The sequence below is a fragment of the Wolffia australiana genome, chromosome 5, assembly GCF_029677425.1.
Source record: "Wolffia australiana isolate 7733 chromosome 5, ASM2967742v1".
Lineage (NCBI taxonomy): Eukaryota > Viridiplantae > Streptophyta > Magnoliopsida > Alismatales > Araceae > Wolffia > Wolffia australiana.
In genome coordinates, this window is record NC_135839.1 from 13,048,799 (window position 1) to 13,075,472 (window position 26,674).

Below are 26,674 nucleotides of genomic sequence, written 5' to 3' on the forward strand. Positions count from 1 at the left end.
TTAACAAATTCCCTTGGAACATTGTTCACAATATCGCATTCAAAGAGCTATGGCGTGACGCAACATAGGTGGACTTAGACCCCTAAATGCTAAGGTGATGAAGTAGTAGATGATCCAAATGCATGGCCGCATGAAGGAAGGGTTGAAGAAACTATGGGATAATGTCGACCAAGTGTCTCTCACTATAGACGCATGGACTGTAGAGAATGGTACTGGTCTTCTAGGCATCACCATTCGTTGAGTGGACGAGAAGTGGGTGTATCGGGTGTGATACTTGCCATCCGAGAGATCCTCAACAAGCACGATGGGGAGAATATGGCATCCTATTTTCTAACTAATTTAAGTTGAGTTATAGCTATATACAACATATTACTCGATATTACTCTCTCGCCTACTCTACTCTAGAATTTATCTTTTCTCGTATCACTATAGTAAGAATTAAATCCTTAATCATTGTTACCTGTGGAGACGATCCGTACTCATCACTAGCTAAATATGCCTAAGTACAGTTGAATATATTTTTATTGAATAATCTCAATTACCAATGACAAATTAAATCCCCTAAATTTAATATTATCAATTATGCCATTGGAGTCATTAGCTACACACATATACTTGGGCATCGAGGGTCACATGCAAATGGTCTTTTGGACGTTAGAAGATATAATTAAAATCTAGGGGTTTTTATGAAAATTTTCTTCTTAGTATGAATAGAGGATGGCCTTAAAACACTCATCCAGGCCACAACTTTTCAGATTTTACACTTCTACCCTTGGCTCCTATCCATTCCTGACGCAACATGAACTTTGTAATGACGTTGGTGGAGAAATAACAGGATTGTCAAGATGAAGGAGATTTGACATGTCCATGATCATGTGGATAAATCTAGCAATTGGACAGCTTAACACATTAAACTCTAGGAACGGGGAAATCGTAGATCCAATTAGCACCAAGGTGAGTTAATCATTATATACATATCCATTACAATTCAATTTTACATATCCCACTGCATAAACTGTATAAAGTTTGTCCCAATCTTGGCCCTAGAACCCTATACATGGGAGATCGGTTCAGATTATAAACATGGGTTGATAGCTTCTCCCTCGAATTATTATGTTATTTTCATGCTATTGATTATGGCTCCTAGTATATAGATAATAAATTAATCTACCATGTCCTTTATGGCATTTAGATGAAGTGCATAAGGGATAGCACGTTGTTTAATTCCATGCTCCTCCAAAACTCCTTGAATTGTTTATAAAATAACTCTCCTCCATTGTTCTTTGAACAGCATATCTTTACATCTTTCTATTCTTTAAACATTACAAAGACACTAAACACAAATGTCTTCTACTTAAAAATGGATACCCAGGTTAGTCAAGGGAAATCGTCAATGATCATCATGAAATACCTTCATCCACCAGCGGAATGTGGTGAGATTGAGCCACAGTAATCTACCTAGACCAACTGTAGAGGACTAGTCAATCTGTTTAGCGAGCATAATGCATACAGATGTTGGTTGTATGTGGTAACTTTACAATCACCTTAGTGACTATAAATTAAAGCAAAAAAATCTCTGATGCTACATCAGTCCTTATTCATCTTTTTACTTGGATGACACATCTTCATTGCTCATAACTTCAGAAAGTACAATCATTCACTTGTCTTATTATCTTTGACTTGTGGTCTACTTTCACAATCATAGATTGTGAACCCTCCATTCGCCACCACCATTTTACACACCTTTTCCAGCAGGCCAAGAGAAAGAATAACTGTCCAAAACTTAGGAGTTACTACTTTTCGCATGGTTTTTAGCTCTGATGTCAAAAAACCGTAGATCATCTTTTGTCACTCCATGACATTCTCATTGGATCAAAACTTCTACATCATTTTTAATGAATGTCATCAGCAAAGTTGATGGATCTTTTTCTTCCATCTTGGCCACATTCAGATTATCTCCTTTCTTATCATTTTGGTCGCATTCTTGTTTCTTCCATCAGGCTAATTATCTCTTTCATTTCATTGATCATCATTGCTCTTGTTTTGTCCTTGTTCACAATTTCTGCTTCTTCCGCATCCTCATCTTGGAGAAATTTCTACATCATGTCTGCTCCCCCAAATCAGCTTGATGATCACAAGCCTTCTCTTCATAGAGTTTCACTAACCTGACTGCTTCATCTAGAGTCATTGACTTGATGTTGCCAAAATCCTTGAGCATAGTAGTGAAACAATGGAACATTGCAGGTATCACATGAAGTAGATTTATGACCACAATAGTAATAAACTTGTTTCTCCCAAGTTATTTACCTGAAACACGACATAAAGAGCACTCCAATAAATTATGGCTCTTTATCTTCCTTTCCCATCTCGGGGTTCTTACAGAAAGAACTCATGCCTTCCTCATTTGATCCACGTTGACATTTTTATCCATATCGACTCTTAGATATCCTAGTAGAAACTTTGATATTTATTTTCCCATTGATCTCAAGGGAAAAACCTCTGAGTATGAAAAATAGGGCTTTCCTGTCTTTCTTTCACATGCCTTGACCTTCAATAGCCTCGGATAGTCCAGGAGGTTGAGGTCGAACATCCATCTGATTTGTCCGCAATATTCATCTGGCATTGGATAGGATGGGGGAATTACACCATGGAAGACATAATACAACCACTTTGGTATCCCTCCTCTAGTAGTCTTAACTCTTTCCCCAACAAGTTTATGCTCTCAGATGGCATTGTGCCTCTTCTCGTCATGCCTCTCGGATTAGAAAACTGCTATTAAATAATGGAAATGGCTCTTTCCTTTTTTATTCATAGAGAGTATAAAAGAGATGAGAGAGATTGTAGAATAGAAGAAATGTGTTACATTCATCAGGCTAGTGATCGCCCGTCCCGATACCGGTATCGGATAACGGTATCAGGACAGATGTTGTATTAGATGCCGGAAAGGGAATTTCTGGTATCCTTTTTTTTATATCCAGATATCGGTTATCGGTTGCTACAGTGACAATATCCGATATCGATATCCATCTCGATGTCGTTATCCGCCTTAGTCTCAGGTATAGGATGACGACATCGGTTTACAATGTCGGATATTGAATTTTGATATCCAACATCTATAACCTAATTACCTGTTTTTTTATTCGAAAAACTTTGGCGGCTTTGTGGACGGCGGACGGTGCGGTGGTCGGTGGTCGGTGAACGGTGGACGGCGGCATCGGCAGACGACGGACGGTGGTAAGTTCTTCTTCCTGTTCTTCCCCTCTCCCACTCCCCATATTCCCCCTTATTCACAGTTCAAACGCTTCCCTTTCTTCCCCTTCTTCGCCCAAGAATTCACTTCTTCTTCTTCCGCTATTTCTCATCATCTTCTTCTTCTTCTGCCAATTCTCATCTTCTTCTTGTTCGTTAGAATGTTGAAATTTCCAGCCTTATAGAATGTATTTAAAGAATTTGATTTCAAATTAAAGTATCTGTAGCGATAATTTTTTTATCTTCCTCAATGCATTTAGCCTTTGCATTCTAATATTTTAATTTTAAATTATTTTTTAGTTTGAACCTTTTTTCCCATTGTATATATAATTTTATGTTGATTTTTTTTAATGTTCTTCAATGCAATTGGGAATTGTTAATTTTTCATTTTCTTCTTCTCTTTCCTTCTAAATTTTTCGTCTTCTCTTGTCTTCTTAATTTTTCATCTTCTCTTTTCTTCTCAATCTTGCTTCTTATCTTCCCTTCTTAATTTTTCCCCTCTCTATTCTCATCTTCCTCTCTGGTGTTCTAATCTCTTTAATTGCTTCTTTTTCCCCTCTTCTACTCTTCTCCACTCTTCTCCACGTCTCCCTCTTTTCTAAATAATCGTCCCTTTTTCTCCTTCTTTCTTCTCATGTTTTCTTAACTTTTCTTCTTCTATGTTTTTCAAAAATTCCATCGCTGCTATTTTTTTTCTTCTATCTTCTTCTCCTCTTTCTTTTTTTCAATTCTCTTCTTCTTTCCTCTTCCTCTCTGGTGTTCTAATCTCTTTAATTGCTTCTTCTTCCCCTCTTCTACTCTTCTGCACTCTTCTCCACGCCTCTCTCTTTTCTCAATTCTCTTCCCTTTTTCTCCTTCTTTCTTCTCATGCTTTCTTAACTTTTCTTCTTCTATGTTTTTCAAAAATTCCATCGCTGCTATTTTTTTTATTCTATCTTCTTCTCCTCTTTCTTTTTTTCAATTCTCTTCTTCTTCCCTCTTCCTCTCTGGTGTTCTAATCTCTTTAATTGCTTCTTCTTCCCCTCTTCTACTCTTCTGCCCTCTTATCCACGCCTCTTTTTTCACACTACTCTTCCCCTCTTCTTCTCCCTTATTCTCATCATTTTTTAACTTTTTCTCTCTTTTTATCTTCTTCCCCTCTCCTCTTTGTGTCCCTGGTTATCTTATCTCTTATATCGTTTGCTTCCCCTCTTCGACTCTTCTTCCCTATTTTCCACTCATGAATTTTTTTTATTGTGTCTTCCCTTCTTCCTTTTTCTTCCTCTCAGCTCTTATTAAGTTTGCTTCTTATATTGTTCGATTTCTTTATCGTGTTATCTTCATTGTATCTCATATTATCTGCACACGTAGTTGTAAATTACTATACCTTCTTTAGAGTTTTAAGCATAGTGCATCAACATGTGTTGATGTATAAACCGATCATTGATAACCAAATTATGCTTCTCAGAACCATGAACCCACCTAGAGGTAGTGCCCCCCCCCCCCCCAAGACTGCGCTAGGGTAGGAGCCAACTGTTTTGAAGGTACATACGTGGGAACATATTGTGCCGTACAGAGTCACCCTCGTTCGAACCATTCAGTCATCATCGACTACTTCGAACACATTGGTGATGGTTACTACATATGCTTATTGTGTTGTGAGAAGAATCCGCACAGTAAGAGAAAACCGATCAAGCATCAAGCTGACAAGAGCACCAACATATTTTGGAGACATTTCCAAGCTTATCATCATGCTCGTCATGCAGAGCTAAGGGCTTGGTGGTGGTTGACCATGATCAGCCGTGTATAACGGAAGCAATGCACGACCAACAATAGGGAGACCCAAGTCGACAAGGACCTATAAGAGGGCAAAGGCCTGATGAGATGAAGAATGTCATTTCAAAATTCATATGTTTGACAAATTCACCGTGGAGTATCGTTCAGAATGTCGTATTCAAGGAGCCATGGCGCTATGCGCCATAGTTGGACTTGGATCTCCCATTGGGAAGGTCATGAAGCAGTGGACGATCCAAATGCATGGACGCATGAAGGAAGAGGTGAAGAAGCTATGGGAGAATGTGGACTGAGTGTCCCTCACTATAGACGCGTGGACTGCCGAGAACTGTACTGGACTTCAAGGCATCACTATTCATTAGGTGGACGAGAAATGGGTGTACCGAGAGCGAGTACTTTACATTTGAGAGATCATCAGCAAGCATGATGGGGACACCATGGCGCCCATCGTTCTCCAGGTCTTGGAAGAATTCTTCCTGTGACCAAAGGTCATCATTCAACATCAAACTTATCTTTGTAATTCAACATGTGATTTTATATGTGACATGTGTTTATGCAGGTGTATGCTATGACTATTGACAACACCTCTGCGAATAAGAGGATGTTGTCAGTGGTTGCAAAGAAGATAAAGAGCGCCAACCCGACATTTAGCCCCAGACGACACGTCCTAGGTGTTGCACACATTTTGAACATTGTCGTCCAAGCAGCAATTAAAAGCTTCGACATTCCTTTGACCCATGTAGTAGAGCCCGATGAAGGCGATGTGAGCAGGACAACAGAACAATATGACATCGATGAGGACAACGTGCATGGAGATATATACTCAGCGTCTGAAGACAATGACAGAGCACGTCGTCTGTTATATTTGGGTGATGTAGTTGTGAAGGTGCGGACAGTAGTGCGCAATATTCGGAGCTCTACGCAACAAAGAGAGGAGTATGCAAAGGCATGTGAAGACGACCCTGAAGTCGAAGATTCTAACATGGCCGTGTTGGACTGTCCGACCCGCTGGAACAACACATGCTATGTTATCAGCCTCCGTGAAGAAACGTGATGTGATTGATGAAGTGTTGAAAATTTTTGGCTGAAAGGGGAAGTCGACGAAGATGTCGAAGGACGAGAGGGAGTTGTAGAAAGAATTCTGTTGCATCCTTGGGCAGTTCGCTGTATACACCGATCATGTTTGAACGACAGTAGCGCCGACTATATGTAATGTATTATTTCTCATAGACGGCCTCATGAGCCACAAGGAGAAGGTGGTCACAAAAATCAAAGCGGGCATTTTCTTCACATGCGTATGGCGGTTGCATGAAGAAGATTGTTCTAACATGGCGCAAGCCTGTAAGGCAATGTAATGCAAGCTAGCGTAGTATGCAAAAATCTTGTGGGTGAATGATGCAATCACCGACGAGGCATTGATGGACCCATTCCACAAAGGGTCAATGCTCCGTGAGGACGACAGAGAGGTAACCATGTGACTCACCGAGGCATGCAACAGGTGGGCACTTTGAAACTGAGCACCCAAAAGGTAGAGAGTTGGACTCTTGACTACAGAGCACTATGCAAAAAGTCTAACCGGCACCTATGTCAACAAGGTCGGCACTAGACGAGTTCAACCAATACCTAACAGAGGTCGTGCCTAATGAGGGAGTGTTCATCCCACTTTCTTGGTGGGCCAGCATAGGGGCAAAATGCTTCCCCTTGCATCCATTACAAGGGAGCTATTGTCCGTATGTGCAACAAGCGCTCCTGCTGAGCGCATGTTCTCAGCGGGTAACGCTATTGTCACGTACAAGAGAGCATGTTTGTCACCGATAAACATTAAACAACTCATCACTGTGACGTGTTGGTTGTGTGTAGACAACAAGCGATGGTACACTAATGTGGAGCTGGATTCAGATCGCGAGGATGGCCAGGATGGGTAGTCACATCTGCTCGAGGTACGTATCCCTTACATTGACTATCTTATAATGCATATTTTACATAATCATCGTGTTTTATTTGTTCTCTTTCGCTATGCAGGTGATGACCAAGTAAGCACAAACCATTGACGGAGCCGTGGGGAAATTCTAAAGCGAAGGGCATATTTTGACAGTCAAATATTACAGAAGTAGTCAATTTTGTTACACAATTGTTTTGTTAAAAATTATAAACATTTCCCTATAAATTTCTAGATTTTTCCAACATTAAAATTTTATAATTACCCATCGTAGATCCTGAAAAATTACTAATATAAATATTTAAAATTTGCACTTAACTGACTGATATAAATATCGGGCATTTAAACCATTTTTAAGATCAACATAATATGGGCATTAATTGCAGAATTTTCAACATTTCCTATAATTTTCTTGATTTTTCCAACATTAAAAATTTACAATTACCCATTGTAGATCCTATAAAATTACTAATATAAATATTTAAAATTTGCACTTAACTGACTGATATAAATATTGGGCATTTAAACCATTTTTAAGATAAAGACAGTATGGGCATTAATTGAATAATTTTCAACAATTCCCTATAAATTTCTAGATTTTTCCAACATTAAAATTTTATAATTACCCATCGTAGATCCTGAAAAATTACTAATATAAATATTTAAAATTTGCACTTAACTGACTAATATAAATATTGGGCATTTAAATCATGTTTAAGATCAGCATAGTATGGGCATTAATTGCAGAATTTTCAACATTTCCTATAATTTTCTTGATTTTTCCAACATTAAAAATTTACAATTACCCATTGTAGATCCTATAAAATTACTAATATAAATATTTAAAATTTGCACTTAACTGACTGATATAAATATTGGGCATTTAAACCATTTTTAAGATAAAGACAGTATGGGCATTAATTGAATAATTTTCAACAATTCCTATAAATTTCTAGATTTCTCCAACATTAAAACTTTATAATTACCAATCGTAAATCATAAAAAAATACTAATATAAATATTTAAAATTTGCACTTAACTGACTAATATAAATATTGGGCATTTAAATCATGTTTAAGATCAGCATAGTATGGGCATTAATTGCAGAATTTTCAACATTTCCTATAATTTTCTTGATTTTTCCAACATTAAAAATTTACAATTACCCATTGTAGATCCTATAAAATTACTAATATAAATATTTAAAATTTGCACTTAACTGACTGATATAAATATTGGGCATTTAAACCATTTTTAAGATAAAGACAGCATGGGCATTAATTGCAGAATTTTCAAGATTTCCCTATAAATTTCTAGATTTCTCCAACATTAAAATTTTATAATTACCCATCGTAGATCCTACAAAATTACTAATATAAATATTTAAAATTTGCACTTAACTGACTAATATAAATATTGGGCATTTAAACCATTTTTAAGATAAAGATAGCATGGGCATTAATTGAATAATTTTCAACAATTCCCTATAAATTTCTAGATTTTTCCAACATTAAAATTTTATAATTACCCATCGTAGATCCTGAAAAATTACTAATATAAATATTTAAAATTTGCACTTAACTGACTAATATAAATATTGGGCATTTAAATCATGTTTAAGATCAGCATAGTATGGGCATTAATTGCAGAATTTTCAACATTTCCTATAATTTTCTTGATTTTTCCAACATTAAAAATTTACAATTACCCATTGTAGATCCTATAAAATTACTAATATAAATATTTAAAATTTGCACTTAACTGACTGATATAAATATTGGGCATTTAAACCATTTTAAGATAAAGACAGCATGGGCATTAATTGCAGAATTTTCAAGATTTCCCTATAAATTTCTAGATTTCTCCAACATTAAAATTTTATAATTACCCATCGTAGATCCTACAAAATTACTAATATAAATATTTAAAATTTGCACTTAACTGACTAATATAAATATTGGGCATTTAAACCATTTTTAAGATAAAGATAGCATGGGCATTAATTGAATAATTTTCAACAATTCCCTATAAATTTCTAGATTTTTCCAACATTAAAATTTTATAATTACCCATCGTAGATCCTGAAAAATTACTAATATAAATATTTAAAATTTGCACTTAACTGACTAATATAAATATTGGGCATTTAAATCATGTTTAAGATCAGCATAGTATGGGCATTAATTGCAGAATTTTCAACATTTCCTATAATTTTCTTGATTTTTCCAACATTAAAAATTTACAATTACCCATTGTAGATCCTATAAAATTACTAATATAAATATTTAAAATTTGCACTTAACTGACTGATATAAATATGGGGTATTTAAACCATTTTTAAGATAAAGACAGTATGGGCATTAATTGAATAATTTTCAACAATTCCCTATAAATTTCTAGATTTTTCCAACATTAAAATTTTATAATTACCCATCGTAGATCCTGAAAAATTACTAATATAAATATTTAAAATTTGCACTTAACTGACTAATATAAATATTGGGCATTTAAATCATGTTTAAGATCAGCATAGTATGGGCATTAATTGCAGAATTTTCAACATTTCCTATAATTTTCTTGATTTTTCCAACATTAAAATTTACAATTACCCATTGTAGATCCTATAAAATTACTAATATAAATATTTAAAATTTGCACTTAACTGACTGATATAAATATTGGGCATTTAAACCATTTTTAAGATAAAGACAGCATGGGCATTAATTGCAGAATTTTCAAGATTTCCCTATAAATTTCTAGATTTCTCCAACATTAAAATTTTATAATTACCCATCGTAGATCCTACAAAATTACTAATATAAATATTTAAAATTTGCACTTAACTGACTAATATAAATATTGGGCATTTAAACCATTTTTAAGATAAAGATAGCATGGGCATTAATTGAATAATTTTCAACAATTCCCTATAAATTTCTAGATTTTTCCAACATTAAAATTTTATAATTACCCATCGTAGATCCTGAAAAATTACTAATATAAATATTTAAAATTTGCACTTAACTGACTAATATAAATATTGGGCATTTAAATCATGTTTAAGATCAGCATAGTATGGGCATTAATTGCAGAATTTTCAACATTTCCTATAATTTTCTTGATTTTTCCAACATTAAAAATTTACAATTACCCATTGTAGATCCTATAAAATTACTAATATAAATATTTAAAATTTGCACTTAACTGACTGATATAAATATTGGGCATTTAAACCATTTTTAAGATAAAGACAGCATGGGCATTAATTGCAGAATTTTCAACATTTCCTATTAATTTCTAGATTTCTCCAACATTAAAATTTTATAATTACCCATCGTAGATCCTACAAAATTACTAATATAAATATTTAAAATTTGCACTTAACTGACTAATATAAATATTGGGCATTTAAACCATTTTTAAGATCAAGATAGCATGGGCATTAATTGCATAATTTTCAACAATTCCTATAAATTTCTAGATTTTTCCAACATTAAAATTTTATAATTACCCATCGTAGATCCTGAAAAATTACTAATATAAATATTTAAAATTTGCACTTAACTGACTAATATAAATATTGGGCATTTAAATCATGTTTAAGATCAGCATAGTATGGGCATTAATTGCAGAATTTTCAACATTTCCTATAATTTTCTTGATTTTTCCAACATTAAAAATTTACAATTACCCATTGTAGATCCTATAAAATTACTAATATAAATATTTAAAATTTGCACTTAACTGACTGATATAAATATTGGGCATTTAAACCATTTTTAAGATAAAGACAGTATGGGCATTAATTGAATAATTTTCAACAATTCCCTATAAATTTCTAGATTTTTCCAACATTAAAATTTTATAATTACCCATCGTAGATCCTGAAAAATTACTAATATAAATATTTAAAATTTGCACTTAACTGACTAATATAAATATTGGGCATTTAAATCATGTTTAAGATCAGCATAGTATGGGCATTAATTGCAGAATTTTCAACATTTCCTATAATTTTCTTGATTTTTCCAACATTAAAAATTTACAATTACCCATTGTAGATCCTATAAAATTACTAATATAAATATTTAAAATTTGCACTTAACTGACTGATATAAATATTGGGCATTTAAACCATTTTTAAGATAAAGACAGCATGGGCATTAATTGCAGAATTTTCAAGATTTCCCTATAAATTTCTAGATTTCTCCAACATTAAAATTTTATAATTACCCATCGTAGATCCTACAAAATTACTAATATAAATATTTAAAATTTGCACTTAACTGACTAATATAAATATTGGGCATTTAAACCATTTTTAAGATAAAGATAGCATGGGCATTAATTGAATAATTTTCAACAATTCCCTATAAATTTCTAGATTTTTCCAACATTAAAATTTTATAATTACCCATCGTAGATCCTGAAAAATTACTAATATAAATATTTAAAATTTGCACTTAACTGACTAATATAAATATTGGGCATTTAAATCATGTTTAAGATCAGCATAGTATGGGCATTAATTGCAGAATTTTCAACATTTCCTATAATTTTCTTGATTTTTCCAACATTAAAAATTTACAATTACCCATTGTAGATCCTATAAAATTACTAATATAAATATTTAAAATTTGCACTTAACTGACTGATATAAATATTGGGCATTTAAACCATTTTTAAGATAAAGACAGTATGGGCATTAATTGAATAATTTTCAACAATTCTCTATAAATTTCTAGAATTTTCCAACATTAAAATTTTATAATTATCCATTGTAGATACTGTAAAGTTACTAATATAAATATTTAAAATTTTCACTTAATTCACTAATATAAATGTTGGCTATATTGTGTGTATTTATGTATTTAAATCATGTTTAAGATCAACATAGTGTCGGTATTACTTACAGAATTTTCAAGATTTCCCTAAAAATTTCTACACTTTTCCAACATAATAAATTTTTTATTGTAGAATTTTCAAGATAGTGAGGGAATTAATTGTAGAATTTGCAAAATTTTATCAGGGATTTAGTGGTGGATAAGGAGACATCTTACACATACATGATATAACTTTAATAAGCTTTTAGTTTAATTTCTAATTTTGAGGAAAATATTGTAAATATTCCTTAGTCCCCATAAAAAACATTAGGTTACACGTTGCACGATTATGAATCCAGATAAATTATTTATAGGGCCTTAATGAATGCATTTTAATTTTCTTATAGTTTTCCTAGTCAAATTTGGAGAATATAAAGTCGGAGGGGCATTTCTCTAATAATGTCATAGGCAGCATCCACTTGCGCGCGCAACATAATACATGGGTTTATATGAAAAACGGCTGGACCGGGTTTAAAGCTTAAAAAAATCTTAGAAATCTTCCATATGGGATTGCAACTATTTCGGAAAAAAATATTCGGATATCGGTATTGATATCAGGATATCGGTTTCGATATCTGGATATCGATAGCTGATATCAGATATCTGAGATCTGTCTCCTCCTTAGATAACTGATATCCATCATCGATATCCCTCCACACCTCAAAACGGATATTGACAGATATCTGATATCCATCATCGATATCCCTCCACACCTCAAAACGGATATTGACAGATATCTGATATCCGATATCAGACACTGTCCCAGTTTTATTGCCGATATCGGATATCAGTTGTCCAATATCGGATATCAGACAGATATCAGTTGGACAAACACTAAATCAGGTACATGCCTTGCACATATATAATGCATTAGATACAACTCTCCAAAGCATCTTTACTATGAAACTTTTCAAAATAAAGTATCATGAAAAAAATAATTATAGAATCTATGAAACGATCAATTCTCTCCATCATTAACTGTTAGTGGTAACCTCCTTAAAAAAAATAAACATTACACTCAAGATTAAGAGAGAGGATGACTGAGAGAGCAGGAGATTGAGAGAGAGAGAGGGGGGAGCGACGTGTGGCAAGGACAATGACAGGTAGACATGTGTACTCATATTAGAGATAGAGAAGTACTGAAAGGGAGAGAGATAGATAAATCAAGTGAGGGAGTGTGAGACACTATAATGATGACACAGTGTGACTACATGTGACATGTAACAGAGTTTTCAAAAATCTTCGATGTGTGAAGGGACAGGACATTTGACATACAACCCATCATTATAGTGCCAGGATGCGGATGGGACTGTTTTTTCGTCCCAGGACGAAAAAATCATCTCGTGTGCGAGATTGGACAAAAATTGGGATAGAAATTTGTCTTGGGACAAACGAACGACACGGTTTTCCTATCGTTGTATGAAAAAACCGTCCCGTCCAGAGGTCTTGGACGATGGATGGTAAGGGATGGATGACCATCTATCGGATTTGCTTCCGACGGTTGATATCTTGCCACGTTGCATCGCTTCATCAATTCCTTAACATTTTGCATCAAAGTCCCTGCGTTTTTGCACGCTCAAACTAACACGGCCCAAAAGTAATGGTACGTATGTACCTCCGCTTTCTCTCTCCTCCATATTTCCATAAAAACTAAGAAAAGTATATTAAAATTTTTAAATGTGATTTTTTTTAGTCTGGGACAAGGCATGGGACGGTTTTTCTCCGGACAGGACGAAACTGGCAAAGTTGGAATGCGGACGATTTTTTTCTGCAATGGACGAAGCCCTGGACGGGACGGTTTGGACGAAGTTGAAATATCCGGACGTTGGACGGGCCAATCTTCGTTCCGTCCCGTCCATCGTCCACATCCTGGATGATCCGGAACTATACCCATCGCACTCCGTCCGTCACCACTCGTCATCCGTCCAGTCGCCCACCATCAGTAGATTTGCCAAACCCTTACCTAAAGCAGTAGATATGCGATGGAATATATCAACAAAAAAAAGTAAAAAAAAAGGAAAAAGAAAAATGTTCTGGTGAGTAGATTACGTGGCCAAATAGCAGCCACAAAGATAGCTTGGAGTGACCAACTTAGTATCTTCCTAGGAGATGACTAGATGAGAGTATTTCTCGCCCTTTTTGTGTTAACCTGGTCCCCAGGGCAAGTAGAAGCGACGACAGAAGAAGGAAGAATCGAGGTGGGGAAAGTCGAAAGGAATCGTTTTTGGCAGGAAGAAGAAGGGGAAGAAGGATGTCGGGTGGAGTCTCACGTGGTCGTTTAACGGAGGAGAGGAAAGCATGGCGTAAGAATCACCCCCATGTCCGTAACCATATCCCTCTCCTTTCCATGTTTTTCCCTGGAAATCTATGGCCTTTCGTGTTTAATTCTATCCTGTTGTGTTTTATTGATTGCTGATCGGAAGTTTATTGGTTTTTTTTTTTCAATTTGTCTTCTTCAGGGGTTTGTGGCGAGGCCGGAAACCCTACCGGATGGATCGGTCAATTTGATGATCTGGCAGTGCTTGATTCCGGGCAAGCAGGGGGTATGCCCGCGCTTTCCACCAGTTTCCCTTTCGTCGTTGTTCTGTAGTTAAGATTTGTTGCTGCTCTTGTTCCCGTCTGTGTTATTGCTAATTTCATTAAATTTTATGGAAGAATACTTTATTAATCTTGTGTTGGAGGCCAAGCCTGAAGAAGTGATGCTTTTCACGATTCGAATGATATTGAAATGGGATTACATTAATGTCGCGTAACATTTAACCTCTATTTTATTGCGTGTAATTGTAACTTTCGAACCTCCTTTCTGTTGAAAATAATTGCCATCTATGATCGTCTTGTTGGGTATTTGCCTTTCTTTTATTGAAATCCATGGCATGATTTATGGAAAATTTATGCCTTCTTTCTTTGATTATTCCGACAAGGCTGATCGCGATATCTACGTATGAAAAAATAAGTTTGTGTTGGACGGCGTGAACGGATGACATTTGAATCTCTTATAGTTTTCGGTTGCTTATTTCCCCTAGTGTTTCGAATCTGTGAAGCGCTTGGTATAAGTTGACAATGCATCAGAAGAACACTACCAGTGTTTCGAATGCCTAGACAAGAGTGCATTGCCAGTGTTCTAATTCATTCTCCGTAGATATATCTGTTACTTGTGTTCATGCCAGGGGGAACAAATGAATGTGTCTGCTTTTTTTCTTTTTGATGCTGCGTTGACGTCTGTGCAGTTAACTGGTTGTTATCTACATGTTCACGAGAGAAAGAAGTTTGATTGTTATTTCTTCCTCTGGTGCGGCTTATGTTTTAATGCTTCTTTATTTAAGATTCTAGGATGAATATCGTTAGAAGCTTTCAAAGCCCCGCTCCATTATAGAAGGGTTGTGGCAGAAAAAAATTAAGAAAGCGTGCCTGAAATCTATTCTTGGCCATGATAGAGTGGCCACTTGCATCTAGGAAAATTTTTAAGTGGTTATGTTTGAACTTTTCCGTTGTCCCTGGGAAAATGGAGAAGAATATCTTGCATTCCTACTCTATTTTCTTTTATCTTTATAGAGATATGAACTTATCGCCAATCTTTATGGATGGGTCCGTAGATCCACATCCTTCAGTTTGTTGTTAATAAGGAGACAATCCTCCTCCGTATACTCGGGTCATTCATGTTGTCTAGAGTTTGGATAGTATCATAGCTGACTCATATGGTAAAGGGGTCTCATGAATTTTCGTATTGATGAAATATAATTGCGCCAAGGACCCCAATTCATGTGGTAGGTCTGATTCAAATGCCCAGATAATTGGGCCCTAGTGGCCGTAATTCATCTGGATTCCCCATCAGCAAAGCAAAATCTTATTTCTCTTTTTCAGTAACTTCGTGGCCCTCTTCTTGTTCCGTAGCAATCGTTTCCTCTGAGGTCATATTTTCTGGTTGTACAGTTGGCTCAGGTTCTCAAATTTTGAATGCAAACTGGTCGGTAACATAGAAAATCTTTCTAATGTATCCTCGATCAATTGAATTTGGATCACAGATGATCTGGGTCAGGGCCATAAATACTTGTCCAACGGATGTTTTAATGTTTTATTTAATGAACTCTTACCTAATCTCTATTGCCGTTTGTAAACATTTCAGCCTTTCTGAATTTCGCGCAATGATCTTTCTAGTTCCCTCCCCTTAAGAAAGCTACTACCGGCAATCTATTATATAAAAATGCCAATGATTATTTATTGCAGACTGACTGGGATGGTGGGTTCTTCCCCATTACTCTGCACTTTAGTGAAGACTATCCCAGCAAGCCTCCAAAATGCAAGTTCCCTCAGGGTTTTTTCCACCCTAACGTCTACCCATCTGGGACCGTCTGCCTCTCAATACTCAACGAGGACAAGGTAACTATCTAACTCTCTGAGCTCAATATGATAATCACTTTATTATCTATTTTAACAGAGAACTAATAACGTTTTATGATATGCAGGGCTGGAGACCTGCAATTACGGTGAAGCAAATCCTAGTTGGGATTCAAGACTTGTTGGATCAACCCAACCCAGCCGACCCAGCTCAGACCGACGGGTACCAGCTCTTCATACAGGTCTGCCTCTCGCCTTCATGTCTATTTATATCATAGGTAATAATAAAAATAGACAAAAAAATATTCAGCCACTGCCCAAATAGACATTTTGGGTAGAAATTGGATCTGCCCACTGCCCTAATTGATTACCAAAACATATTCGGCCAAAAAATATGTTTTCCACAGGTTTCAAATCCCTAATCAAATGTTCTCAAATGCACTGACCGAACCTATAATACATCACCCAGATGGGTCATTAATCTATTATAAGATTTTATATTCCTAAATAACCGAATGAAACTGCCCATTCCATTTATACATTTATGAAATGATTTAATGGGTTTTGCAGGATCCGACGGAGTATAAGAGACGGGTTCGTCTGCAAGCTAAGCAGTACCCTTCCCCAGTCTAGACTGTTCCTCTTCTTCATGCAAAAACATTAGTTTAACTTATTGTGTGGGTGCGGCAATAGAACGTCTTGATGCATTAAATTGTCTCAAGTGCTCGGATCTTCTTCACCATCTGATTCCAAAAGAGGGCCAAATTCCAAAAACACAGTGAGATGAGTTCCAGAAAAAAGGGTGAGAACCAGAGACAAAAGCCTTCACTCCTCCACAACATTGACGAGCTCGTACTCGATCAGGGACAGGTTGTTGCCTTCCTTGACGGTGAAGGAGGCCGGCGCAGTAACCTCGACCCGCCCCCACTTGTCCACGGCCAGCCGCATCGACCCTTTGAACATGTCGATCTTCGCATTCCTCAGTATCACCGTCGCGCCTTCCTTCAACATATCAACTGTTCACCCACAACAAAAACAAGCTCACTCATCCTCAGTTTTACAACCACAACAAAACAAAGAAGAAGAACAAAAAGAATATTCTATTCAATTCTGTTTATGAAGGCCTGACCAATCTGTTTGGGTTTCTGTAGCGGAATTGTAATAGGTCCCTGTGGTTTAATTCCAATTGGGAACCTAGAGAAAGTTCGAGGCCCCTAATCTGTTTGGATTTCCGTAGCTACACGACGGGTCCCTTCATTTTCGTCCCAAATTGGGAACCTATAGAAAATTGCGAGGTCCCCAATCTGCTTGGGTTTAAGTGTAGAGGAGGATAATTAATCGTAGAGGAGGGATGGCGGTAAAGGGAAGACCTTGTTCGTTCCTGGCGGTGAAGACGATGGTGCCGGTTTCGTCGCCCACGAGGCATTCGGCGATCTTCGTTTGGCGGAGTGCGGTATCGGACCGGCCCTTCTGAAGCACGGTTTTGGAGCTGACGACTTTGACGGTGAGCGTGTGGCCGCTCGTTCCGGGCTTGAGCTGGTCGACTTTCACGAAGACCGGCTTCCTCTTCGCCACCGCCGCTCCCCCTTCTTGCTTCTGCACCTCCGCCGCCTCCGTCGACATCGCTCCTCTTCTTCTCTTCGGCTTCTCCGATCTTGCAGTAAGATGGCCTTTCCGAACCCTAAAATAAAAATCTCGGTTTTCTTATTGGGCCTTTCGTTAATCCACTGCCTGAGTTTTGGCCCACTAACCCCGTTTATTTTGCCAATTGATCAAAATGTTAGAGAAGCTCTAAGTGCTATTGAGAGTTTAGATCTCTCTCCATTTCTTATTGATAGTTCTTTTATTGGTGAAATTTAAAAACCAAAGGTCATATCCAGTCTGAGCTAATAAAATCCTTAATGGAATTATGATTTGGGTCTCGAGTATTTATCTAAAAATGGGTAATCACGGTCCAGGGTTATTTAGTTTATTGTGTGGAAATGATTATCGATGAGTTCTTTTATTGTGATTTTGACTCTAACAGCAACATCCTCTGTAGTTTGATTTGCCTTTTGTTTATGGCGTGATTCTCTTCTTGTGATCTTCGTGAAGGGTGTGATGGTCAAGACCTCATACAGGGAGGGCCATAATTGGTTTATAAATTTCTCTGTTTTTTCATCCTATGGGTTTATTGAGCCTCGCGTGGAAGAGCATACCATTAATGGGATATGCTTCTACGATTGCATGTCATGTCATGGTTAGCTAAGTCACTTCCATTTGTAGAGTAGCGCAGGCGTTGCTTGATGAATTTTCGCACCAGCTGTGCAAACTTTCCCACTCACAAAAGGGCATGTGCGATGTGCAGTGTGGTTTTGTGCGAAAATTCGCACCGCACAGTGCTCAGTTTATTTTCAGTTTATTCGCACCACACATTCACACAATTCTCAGTTTATTTTTTTACAAAATTTTTTTAATGTGATAAAAATTACCAGCTAAATTAAATAAATGATTGAAGGAAGTCGTTAGAATTCACGGAAAATCATAAAAAATCTTGGAAATCAGTTACACCAAAAAATGTAAAATTTACCGTTAAATTCTTCATATAATCAATAAAATTATTTGAAATTGTATTAATTTCTTACCTAATGTTAAGAAAAATTTGTCTTTGTAAAACAATAAAACAATAACCATTAAATTCATAATATAATCGATAAAATTCGTTAAAAATGTTGTAAAATATTAGGTTTTTTAAAAAATCATTTGTAATTTGTAAAACAATAAAAAATAACCGTTAAATTCATTATATAATTGATAGAATACTTAAAAAGTCTTAATTAATTTTAAGAATCATTCGAAGGCAAAACATAATAAAAAGTAAACCATTAAAATCATAATATAATCGATAGTAGTCGTTGAAATTATAGAATATTTTTAATTGATTTTTAAAATCATTTCTAAGGCAAAAAATAATATAAAATTAACGGTTAAATTCATAAAATTATCGATAGCAGTTGATAATATTTCACCGCGGTAGAGGGCGACGCGCCGCACCCTCGGCTCAGCGTGCTGATGATTGAACACTCGCCAGTACTGCAGCACTGCCTGACGGATGTTCTAAAGCGCCGAGTACTGGTCGATCACCGCGTCCAGCACCTCCCTGCACGCCACGCCGTTGTCGAACAGCCTCGTCAACTTCTTTATCAGTGGGATGTCATTGATCACGAAGTGCCGCCGATGTCGACTGACCTCCTCCTCCTCCCCGCCGCCGCCTCCGCCGCCCTCCTCCGGCGCCTCCTTGCTGCCCGAGGATGAACCCCAATTGGGGAGCCTCTCCAGGCTCATCTCCGCCTCCGCCGGCATCGTGCATCATCATCGGCCGCCCGTGCCAGATCCTGAGCACCAGTAGGCAGGTGATCACTGTGCCCGTCGTCCTCCTCCCCCTCCCCATCTAGCAATTGAAGACCAAGGCGGCGTTGGCGGGTGCCGCAGCCACGTTGAGCGTGATGGCGTGGAAGTCAGAGCTCTTGGGGGCCTTGCCATCGGTGATGGGCACCCGCGCATACTGGATGGGGAGGCCCTCCGCCTCCAGCCGCTGGTACACTTCCAGAGGAGTCTGCACCAAGTCTGTGCCGACCCGCTCCCATGCGTCGAAGATCTGCCCCTCCTGCGTCTCATGAACCAGCATTATCGCACCTCCGTAGTGCCCAGACCCCCACATCCCCTCTCATTTTCAATATAGACTGAAAAACTCTGAAGAAAATGGGGATCGACATGAGCACCACAGCAATTTCCATAAGCTGTGAAAGCATTGAACTCTAAATTTCCATAAACTGTGACAGCATAGATTGTTCTTACTTGAATACCAAAAAGCACCACAGCACACGCTTGAAGACACTTAACTCAATCACACATCCCAAAACATGAAACAAAAGCTACAAAATTAGCAAGAAAAACTGACCATGCAAATCTGAGTTTAAGACGGAAGGACTTCATTGGGTCTGAAGTCATAGAATATGACTCACAAAATATTGCCCACAGACCCAAAATCATCCACAGTTAATCTGAGACACAAATTTCACCAAATGTTTACAGCATCTTGATTTAATATAACTGGATTTTCAGCTCAAAAGTGCCTTGTTCATCAAGGAATTGAAAAAGGACTTGACATTCAATGTCTTCTATCGCTGCAACAATGGCACCTCCTCGCTCCACTGCCTTTCCATCCGTGATATAGCATCATAAAAACATTTTGTAATGTCTGACAAGGCCATTACCTCTCCGTTTTCAACAACTGGAAGGTGCCTAAATTTTCTTGGAACCAACCATTTGTAAGAATAAAAGAGTGAAGAAGAAAAATGACACATAAAAGAAAAGTTGTTTGTGATTGAGAACTAGATTTTGGGGAGCTACTACTGCCAGCATTAAGAAGAGATGGATTAAGAAGATTTTTTTCCTCATCACAAAAATAATGCAGTAAGAAGATATGGATTAAATGTAGATGTGATCGTTCGGTTCTTTCTGTGTGAATTTTTGCGAATTGTTCGTTCTGTTCAGCTTTCCCAACACAACAAAAACGAATTCGAACAGAACATCACACAGACCCATGTGCGGTTCTTTTGTTTGCTTTGTGTGAATTTTGTTCTAAGCTGTAGGTGATATTTGGAGTAAAAATGTTAAAGGAATAGAATTATGATGTTAGAGCAGAAGACTGATACATATATTATAAAAATGAAAAAAACATAGAGATAGCAAGCACAATTATGGTAATACAGTGGGAAGAACCTCCATCCTTTTCTGGGAACACGCAGAGGAAGAATCATACTCCTCCACTTCAATTTTTTTCCTCTTTTCAGACCAAGAGGAAGAGATCAACATTGTGGTAGATGGAAATATCATCATAGTTAGACCAATGCTAAATAGCAAATATGAAATTAACCGCTAAATGGAAAATAATAAAATAGCTAGTAAAGCATACCATGGGATCTTAGTCGTTATCTTCGTTTGATTGCTTCATATCAGTGTCGTCACCCTCTTCCGCTCGCCACCAACACTTTAGTGTCATAAGTAATTCAACGCTCTCTACTGTCAATCTTGAACGTTTATAATTGATGACTACATGACCAGCAGAGAAGAATCTTCCCAATGGAGCACTCGTCGTGCATACCGATAGGAATTATTTTGCAACCATTGCCAGCCTTGGATATAAATTTTCTCTTGTTATTTTCCACCAGTGCAATGGTTCAGTCCCCTTGAGAGGAGGCGAGCTCATGCACACATCTAGCTCGTGTCGTGGTGTAATAGTTGGCATCTTCTCACTATCCGATAACAGCTCGTCCAGTGCTTCACTGAAGAATGCTGTAGACATCCACTCCAGTCAAAAGCAGGTCGAGGAATCTAAACGAACGATGTTGTCTTCATCGATGATATCGGGGGATTGTAGCAAGTGTTGCACATACATGACTGTTTTGTCCCAATGGTCACGGTCTATTAACCGCAACTTCATGGAGGGATCAACGAGGGAAGCAACGGTGAAGGCTGGTTTGCGAGGGAGGACTGATGCATATCTTCTCATCTTACTCTCCATCGCCTCACAAGCCTTGTACAATAATGTATGTTGCTCCGTGGACATAACACTATTCACTCGTAACATCTCTCCCTCCCTATTACCAGCCATTACACCATTTAAGTGTCTCATCACTACTCTGATGAAAACAATTACCTCATTTGTTGTGGGTGCTTTTGAACAACACGCTACTGTAATAGCCAACTAAAGGGGTTGCAATATACCTGTGAACTCCTTGATCATTGCCCATTCCTCATCACATAGGACTTTTTTCTGTAAGACGTTCAATGCTATGATATCTACAACATCCCTTTTTTCTGTAAGACGTAGAATTCCATCTTGTGGGGCAGTCCAATGGAATTTTTATGATCAGGCAACCCAAATTGCTTGCATAATGCTACATAGCGTTCTTCACGCTGGGTTGAGCTGCGTATTCTTGCGACTATCTCACGGAGCCGGTGTATGACATCACCTAGATTAGATGCAGAGAACGCAAAAAGTATGTTGCCTTGCTCTACATTGTTCGTACCAGCCATATCGTCCTCATCTATAATCAATGACTCTTATGGTGCCTCTATCACACGTAGCGAGCTCATCCCAGCCTGGACCACAAAGTTTAGAACGTGCGCTACGCAAAGCACGAGTCAGCTTGCACTAAAATGAGGGTTTTCCAACTTCAAATGCTCCTCTTTATCAATAGTCATCATCTTTATGTTGTTCAATGTGTTGTCAGTAGTAATTGTGCACAACTGCATATTTTGGATTCATCAATGTAACAAAACTGTAAAAAATAACAGTTATTCAAATTTTTATGTCGTAACCCATACCTTCTTCTTCAAGTCAAACTCCTCCGACAGTTCAAGGACACTTGCACTCATGTTTTCGCTAGTGTGGGAGCCAGTCAGTTGGCGTATTCTGAGAACACGCTCGCACGATGTCCACTCAAAAGTCCACCCAATGCATTGTCACACCGAGGAAAGCAATGTTGTTTTTGGACGTCCACGCGTCAAGTGTCAACGACACTTGAGAAATGGATGCTAATTTTTTAAAAACAAATTTCTTCATATCTTGGTATAGTGAGAAGGCTTTTGCCTTGATAGCCTTTGCTAACGGTAATGGTATTTCTTCTTGCACAATATAACGAAGAAGCCGTATGAAGTATTTCTTCTTAACAATGACCCACTGCGAGTCAGACAGACATATGAACCGCACCAGTTCTTCTTTGGTCTTCTCCACAGTTAGTCCAGTGCATTACTATTTCTCCTTGTCTCCACCGGCAAACATCTCTAGACCTGATCGCTCTTGTACGGCTTGAGTTGTCTTTGCTTTCAAAGACTGGAATAATTTTTTATGGAACCTTTCCAGGTGCCTCCACAGAGGCGTACTGCAATGGCGTTATTTGCTTTCAAAGACTGGAATACTTGTTGGCGGTCTATAGTGGTACCACACAAGTTGCATTTAAATTTTTTCCACCTATGTTTGTGAAGTACCTTACTGCATCACATGCATTAAGGCGAGGCTTTTTCTTTCTCGTGGTTGGGCTATTGTGAGCTTCTTCTTCTGCAGACATGTATGTAGCGGTCAGTTGATGCGGGGGCGTACCATCTTCATCCTATAATTGCAGTTTCGTAATGTGGACAAGAAATAATATTACCAATTTCCTACGGATTTTGCATGACATGATCGAAAGAAACTAATTTGACTCTAAGGCACTGCTACAAACTGCTGACTCTAACCTAGTCTTGTCAAATCTAATTTCAAGCCTAAATTATAAACTGCTGAAAATGTCAATTTTAAGAAAATAAATGAAATGAAAAAGATGAAAAAGGAACAAAGAACTGAAGAATTTATAGTCGTACAAGCAAAAAAGATAGGGACATGAAAAAGGAATGAAAGGGAAGAAACAGGTAGATGAAAATAAAATGGCTGAAGAAGAAAAAAAGAAGAGGAAAAATGAAATGGAACAAAAAAGGAAGTTAGAAGAAGAAGAGAAGAAAATAAAATGGCAGAAGAATGAGAGAAGAAAAAAAAGAAGAAGAAAAGAAGGAAGAGAAATGTAAGAAAAAAGAAGAGGAAGAAGATAAAGTAGACAAGAAGGATAAAATTAATAGGCATAAGAGAAGAAACAACAACAAGAAGAATAGAGAGATAAAGAACAAGAGAAAAAAGGAGGGAAGAAAAAGGTAGAGGAAGAAAAAAAAGAAGAAGAAGAGAAAATGGTAAAGGATGAAAATAAAGAAGAGTGAAGGAGATAAGAAAATAGAAAGACTAACTGCAAAATTTCTAGCCGCATAGGAAATTATAATGGGAACATAAAAAAGAATGAAGGAGATACGAAAAAGGGTAGAAGTAGAGAATAGAGAAGAAGAAAATAAGAAAAAGAAGAGGAAGAAAATAAATTAAACCCTCTAAGACTAGCAGAATTCTTCCAATCAAAAAATTCGAACACCAGGAAGCAAGATACCGAAGCAATCTGCATGGATTCAAGCTAATGAAATCAAAGATCCTCTGAATCACATTCTTCGGAGTAATAGGCAAAATCACTGAACTAGAATGGATCGATAAATTAAACTGATGGCGCACGCCATCAAAGGTCGTCATCGGCGTCATCCGCACTGCCCGCCATCGACTCCGATGACCGGGTGAAGTTGCTCAGTTATCTTTATGTTTTCTCGTCTCTCTCCCACCCGTGTTTTGTCTTTTCCATTTCGTCAATCTTGTTTTCATCGTGTTTCGTCGTGATCGGGACGTCGTTTGTCCGTTCGTCATTTTTGCCATCTAGGGAGATGGGTCTCTCTCAAATTCCCCCCCTGCTTCTCCCTCTTTCTTCTTCTTTATTTCCCCCTTGATTTCCCTTTCTTATGTGTTTTTCTCTTTTGTTTTGTAATGGGGGAGCCCATTTATAAGGGCTCCCCAAAAGGATCCCGTTTGATCCATTAGGGGCCCATCCTCCCCCCCCCTATAAGGGAAAGGGTGGGCGCCATAATGCTTAGACCTATTTTTTTTCATTGGGACATTTCATCGAACAGAAGGCAGGTCTCCATCCTCGTTTGAGAAGAACAGAAAGAGAAGGAAGAAGAGGAGAAGAAGAAGGAGAAGGGAAGAGGAAGAAGGAGAGGAAGAGGGAAAGGAGGGAGAAGAGACGTTGCCGCCGTCGCCGTTGGGCCGCCCGCCGCCGGCGCCACTCTCTGTCGTGAGCGCCGCCGCCGCCACAGTGACGACCGGATGACGTCGCCCGCGCGCTTGCGACCGCGGTAAACGCCGCCGTGTCCGCGCCGCTGCCGACCGTGGCAGCCACCCTACGCAGCGCCGCGCCCCTTCGCCCGCGCCACCCGCGCCCCTTCGCCCGTGCCACCCGCGCCGCACTGCGCCGCCCGCGCCTCCGGTGTTTACAGCCTCACCGCACGATGTGGGAGGCTGTAGATGGCGCGGGCGGTGCGTGCGGCGAGGCGTGGGAGATGTGCGCGGTACGGCGCGGTGAGTGAGGTTAAACGAGAGAAAACTACGATTTTGAGTGTCTTATCGATACGGACGAGTACGTCCGTTATGTGCGAGCCCAACGGATAGATTCCGTTCGGCCGTAGACATCCTTGTCACTCCGACGAGGTTCGAGAGGCCCCCATCGCCGTCACCTGGCGACTCCCGTCCAAGCTTTGAGCTCGACGCCTCCCTCGAGTCGGAGCCTGCACGTATGACACGTAGGGCATTCATCTTCACGTAGTTACACACCCATTAGGGTACCGTCGGACGACGACACCGCCGTTATCCGATTCTTTATCATTTATCGTCGCCGAGCCATCATACTCGGTGACGACTTGACGACATCTTCAACGCCGTCCTACATCAAATTGGTATCAAAGCCCGCCTGTGGACGCTCACAGCACGTCTCCGACTCCGCATCATCATCATTTCTGCATCGCATTCATTGTTTCGAAAACCATATAGGTTCCCCTAGGGCTATGGCTGTCGAGACGCGATCGAGCAGGAGGGCGCAACTCGGAGGTTCGACCTCCCCGTGACGCACTATATCGTAGACCGACGAGATAGGCCACCGTATGGCCCTCTCGGAACACCGTCCCGCGAGGCCCATAGGCGGCCCATCACAGCCACCTACGGAGCCCGCCAGGACCGCACTCGCCGAGGCGAGTGCCCCCCGATCTTCCGGTCCACATGAGCACACCGGTGCACGCCGTGGACTCCGGCGGTCCCCTCGGACCTCCCCGAGATCACTAGGTGTCTCATCACCTAGTGAAAACAAGGATAGGGCGACGACGAGTCGTCGCCCACACGGGAAAGCTCCTGTCGATGAGGCTTCACCCACGGCCACCGCCGCACGCGGCCGAGGAGCAGGACGCGCATGTGGACGACAGCGGCGACAGCACCGACCCTGGGAGGACCCGTCCGAGGAGCAAGGGGCGTATCTCCGCACTGTGGCTGACCGCATCGAGCACGTTGAGCAGTTGCTCACGCGCCCACTACCTCCCGTACCCACGCTGTATCGGCGCTCATGGCTTCCGAGCGAGCCCGCGACCCACCCCGGGTCGCGCGACACCTAGATTGTCCGAGGAGTCCCTACGAAGACGACGAGTACGTGGAGCACGATGGAAGGCTAGACGAGGAGCTTTGAGATCCTCCCGAGACCCGCGACGCGCGACACCGGACGTCCGTGCCCGAGATAGACAATACCCACGTGACGACTCCGATCGTGGGTACGAGTCCGAATTACTAGTCCGTCGAGACGAGTACGTCCGGCCATATGACCGAAGACCCGAGGCCGACATACCGGCCCGCTGAGATGACTACGTTTGGCACGACGATCATGATTACCACGCCGACCGACCGGCTCGCCAAGGCGAACACGCTTGGCGCCATGATCGAGGTTACATGGCCGACATACCGGCCCACTGCGACGATTACGTCTGGCACGACGCCTGTGGCTATGCAGCCGAC

At 39.1% G+C, this 26,674-nt stretch overlaps 2 protein-coding genes across 2 annotated transcripts; one reads left to right on the top strand and one right to left on the bottom strand.

The window, feature by feature from the left end:
• Window positions 1–13,970: 13,970 nt before the first annotated feature.
• SCE1 (sumo conjugation enzyme 1) lies at window positions 13,971–16,918 on the top strand. Its single transcript, XM_078575378.1, has 5 exons — window positions 13,971–14,164; window positions 14,304–14,387; window positions 16,069–16,221; window positions 16,308–16,421; window positions 16,750–16,918. Exons 1-5 carry the CDS (start codon window positions 14,096–14,098, stop codon window positions 16,810–16,812), a joined length of 483 nt encoding a protein of 160 aa, XP_078431504.1. The 5' UTR covers window positions 13,971–14,095; the 3' UTR covers window positions 16,813–16,918.
• Window positions 16,892–17,839, bottom strand: LOC144703251 (uncharacterized protein At4g28440-like). Its single transcript, XM_078575379.1, has 2 exons — window positions 17,550–17,839; window positions 16,892–17,195 (listed from the first exon to the last, which is right to left on the bottom strand). The coding sequence occupies exons 1-2, from the start codon at window positions 17,800–17,802 to the stop codon at window positions 17,005–17,007; spliced, it is 444 nt and encodes a 147-aa protein (XP_078431505.1). The 5' UTR covers window positions 17,803–17,839; the 3' UTR covers window positions 16,892–17,004.
• Window positions 17,840–26,674: the final 8,835 nt, after the last annotated feature.

Excerpts from the sequence above, each read along its gene's own strand:
- SCE1 (XM_078575378.1), top strand. The coding sequence starts at position 14,096 with ATGTCGGGTGGAGTCTCACGTGGTCGTTTAACGGAGGAGAGGAAAGCA. Across the intron at positions 14,165-14,303 it reads GGCGTAAGAATCACCCCCAT|GGGTTTGTGGCGAGGCCGGA; the intron begins GTCCGTAACCAT and ends TGTCTTCTTCAG. Across the intron at positions 16,422-16,749 it reads GGTACCAGCTCTTCATACAG|GATCCGACGGAGTATAAGAG; the intron begins GTCTGCCTCTCG and ends TGGGTTTTGCAG.
- LOC144703251 (XM_078575379.1), bottom strand. The coding sequence starts at position 17,802 with ATGTCGACGGAGGCGGCGGAGGTGCAGAAGCAAGAAGGGGGAGCGGCG. Across the intron at positions 17,196-17,549 it reads CACCGCCAGGAACGAACAAG|TTGATATGTTGAAGGAAGGC; the intron begins GTCTTCCCTTTA and ends GTGGGTGAACAG.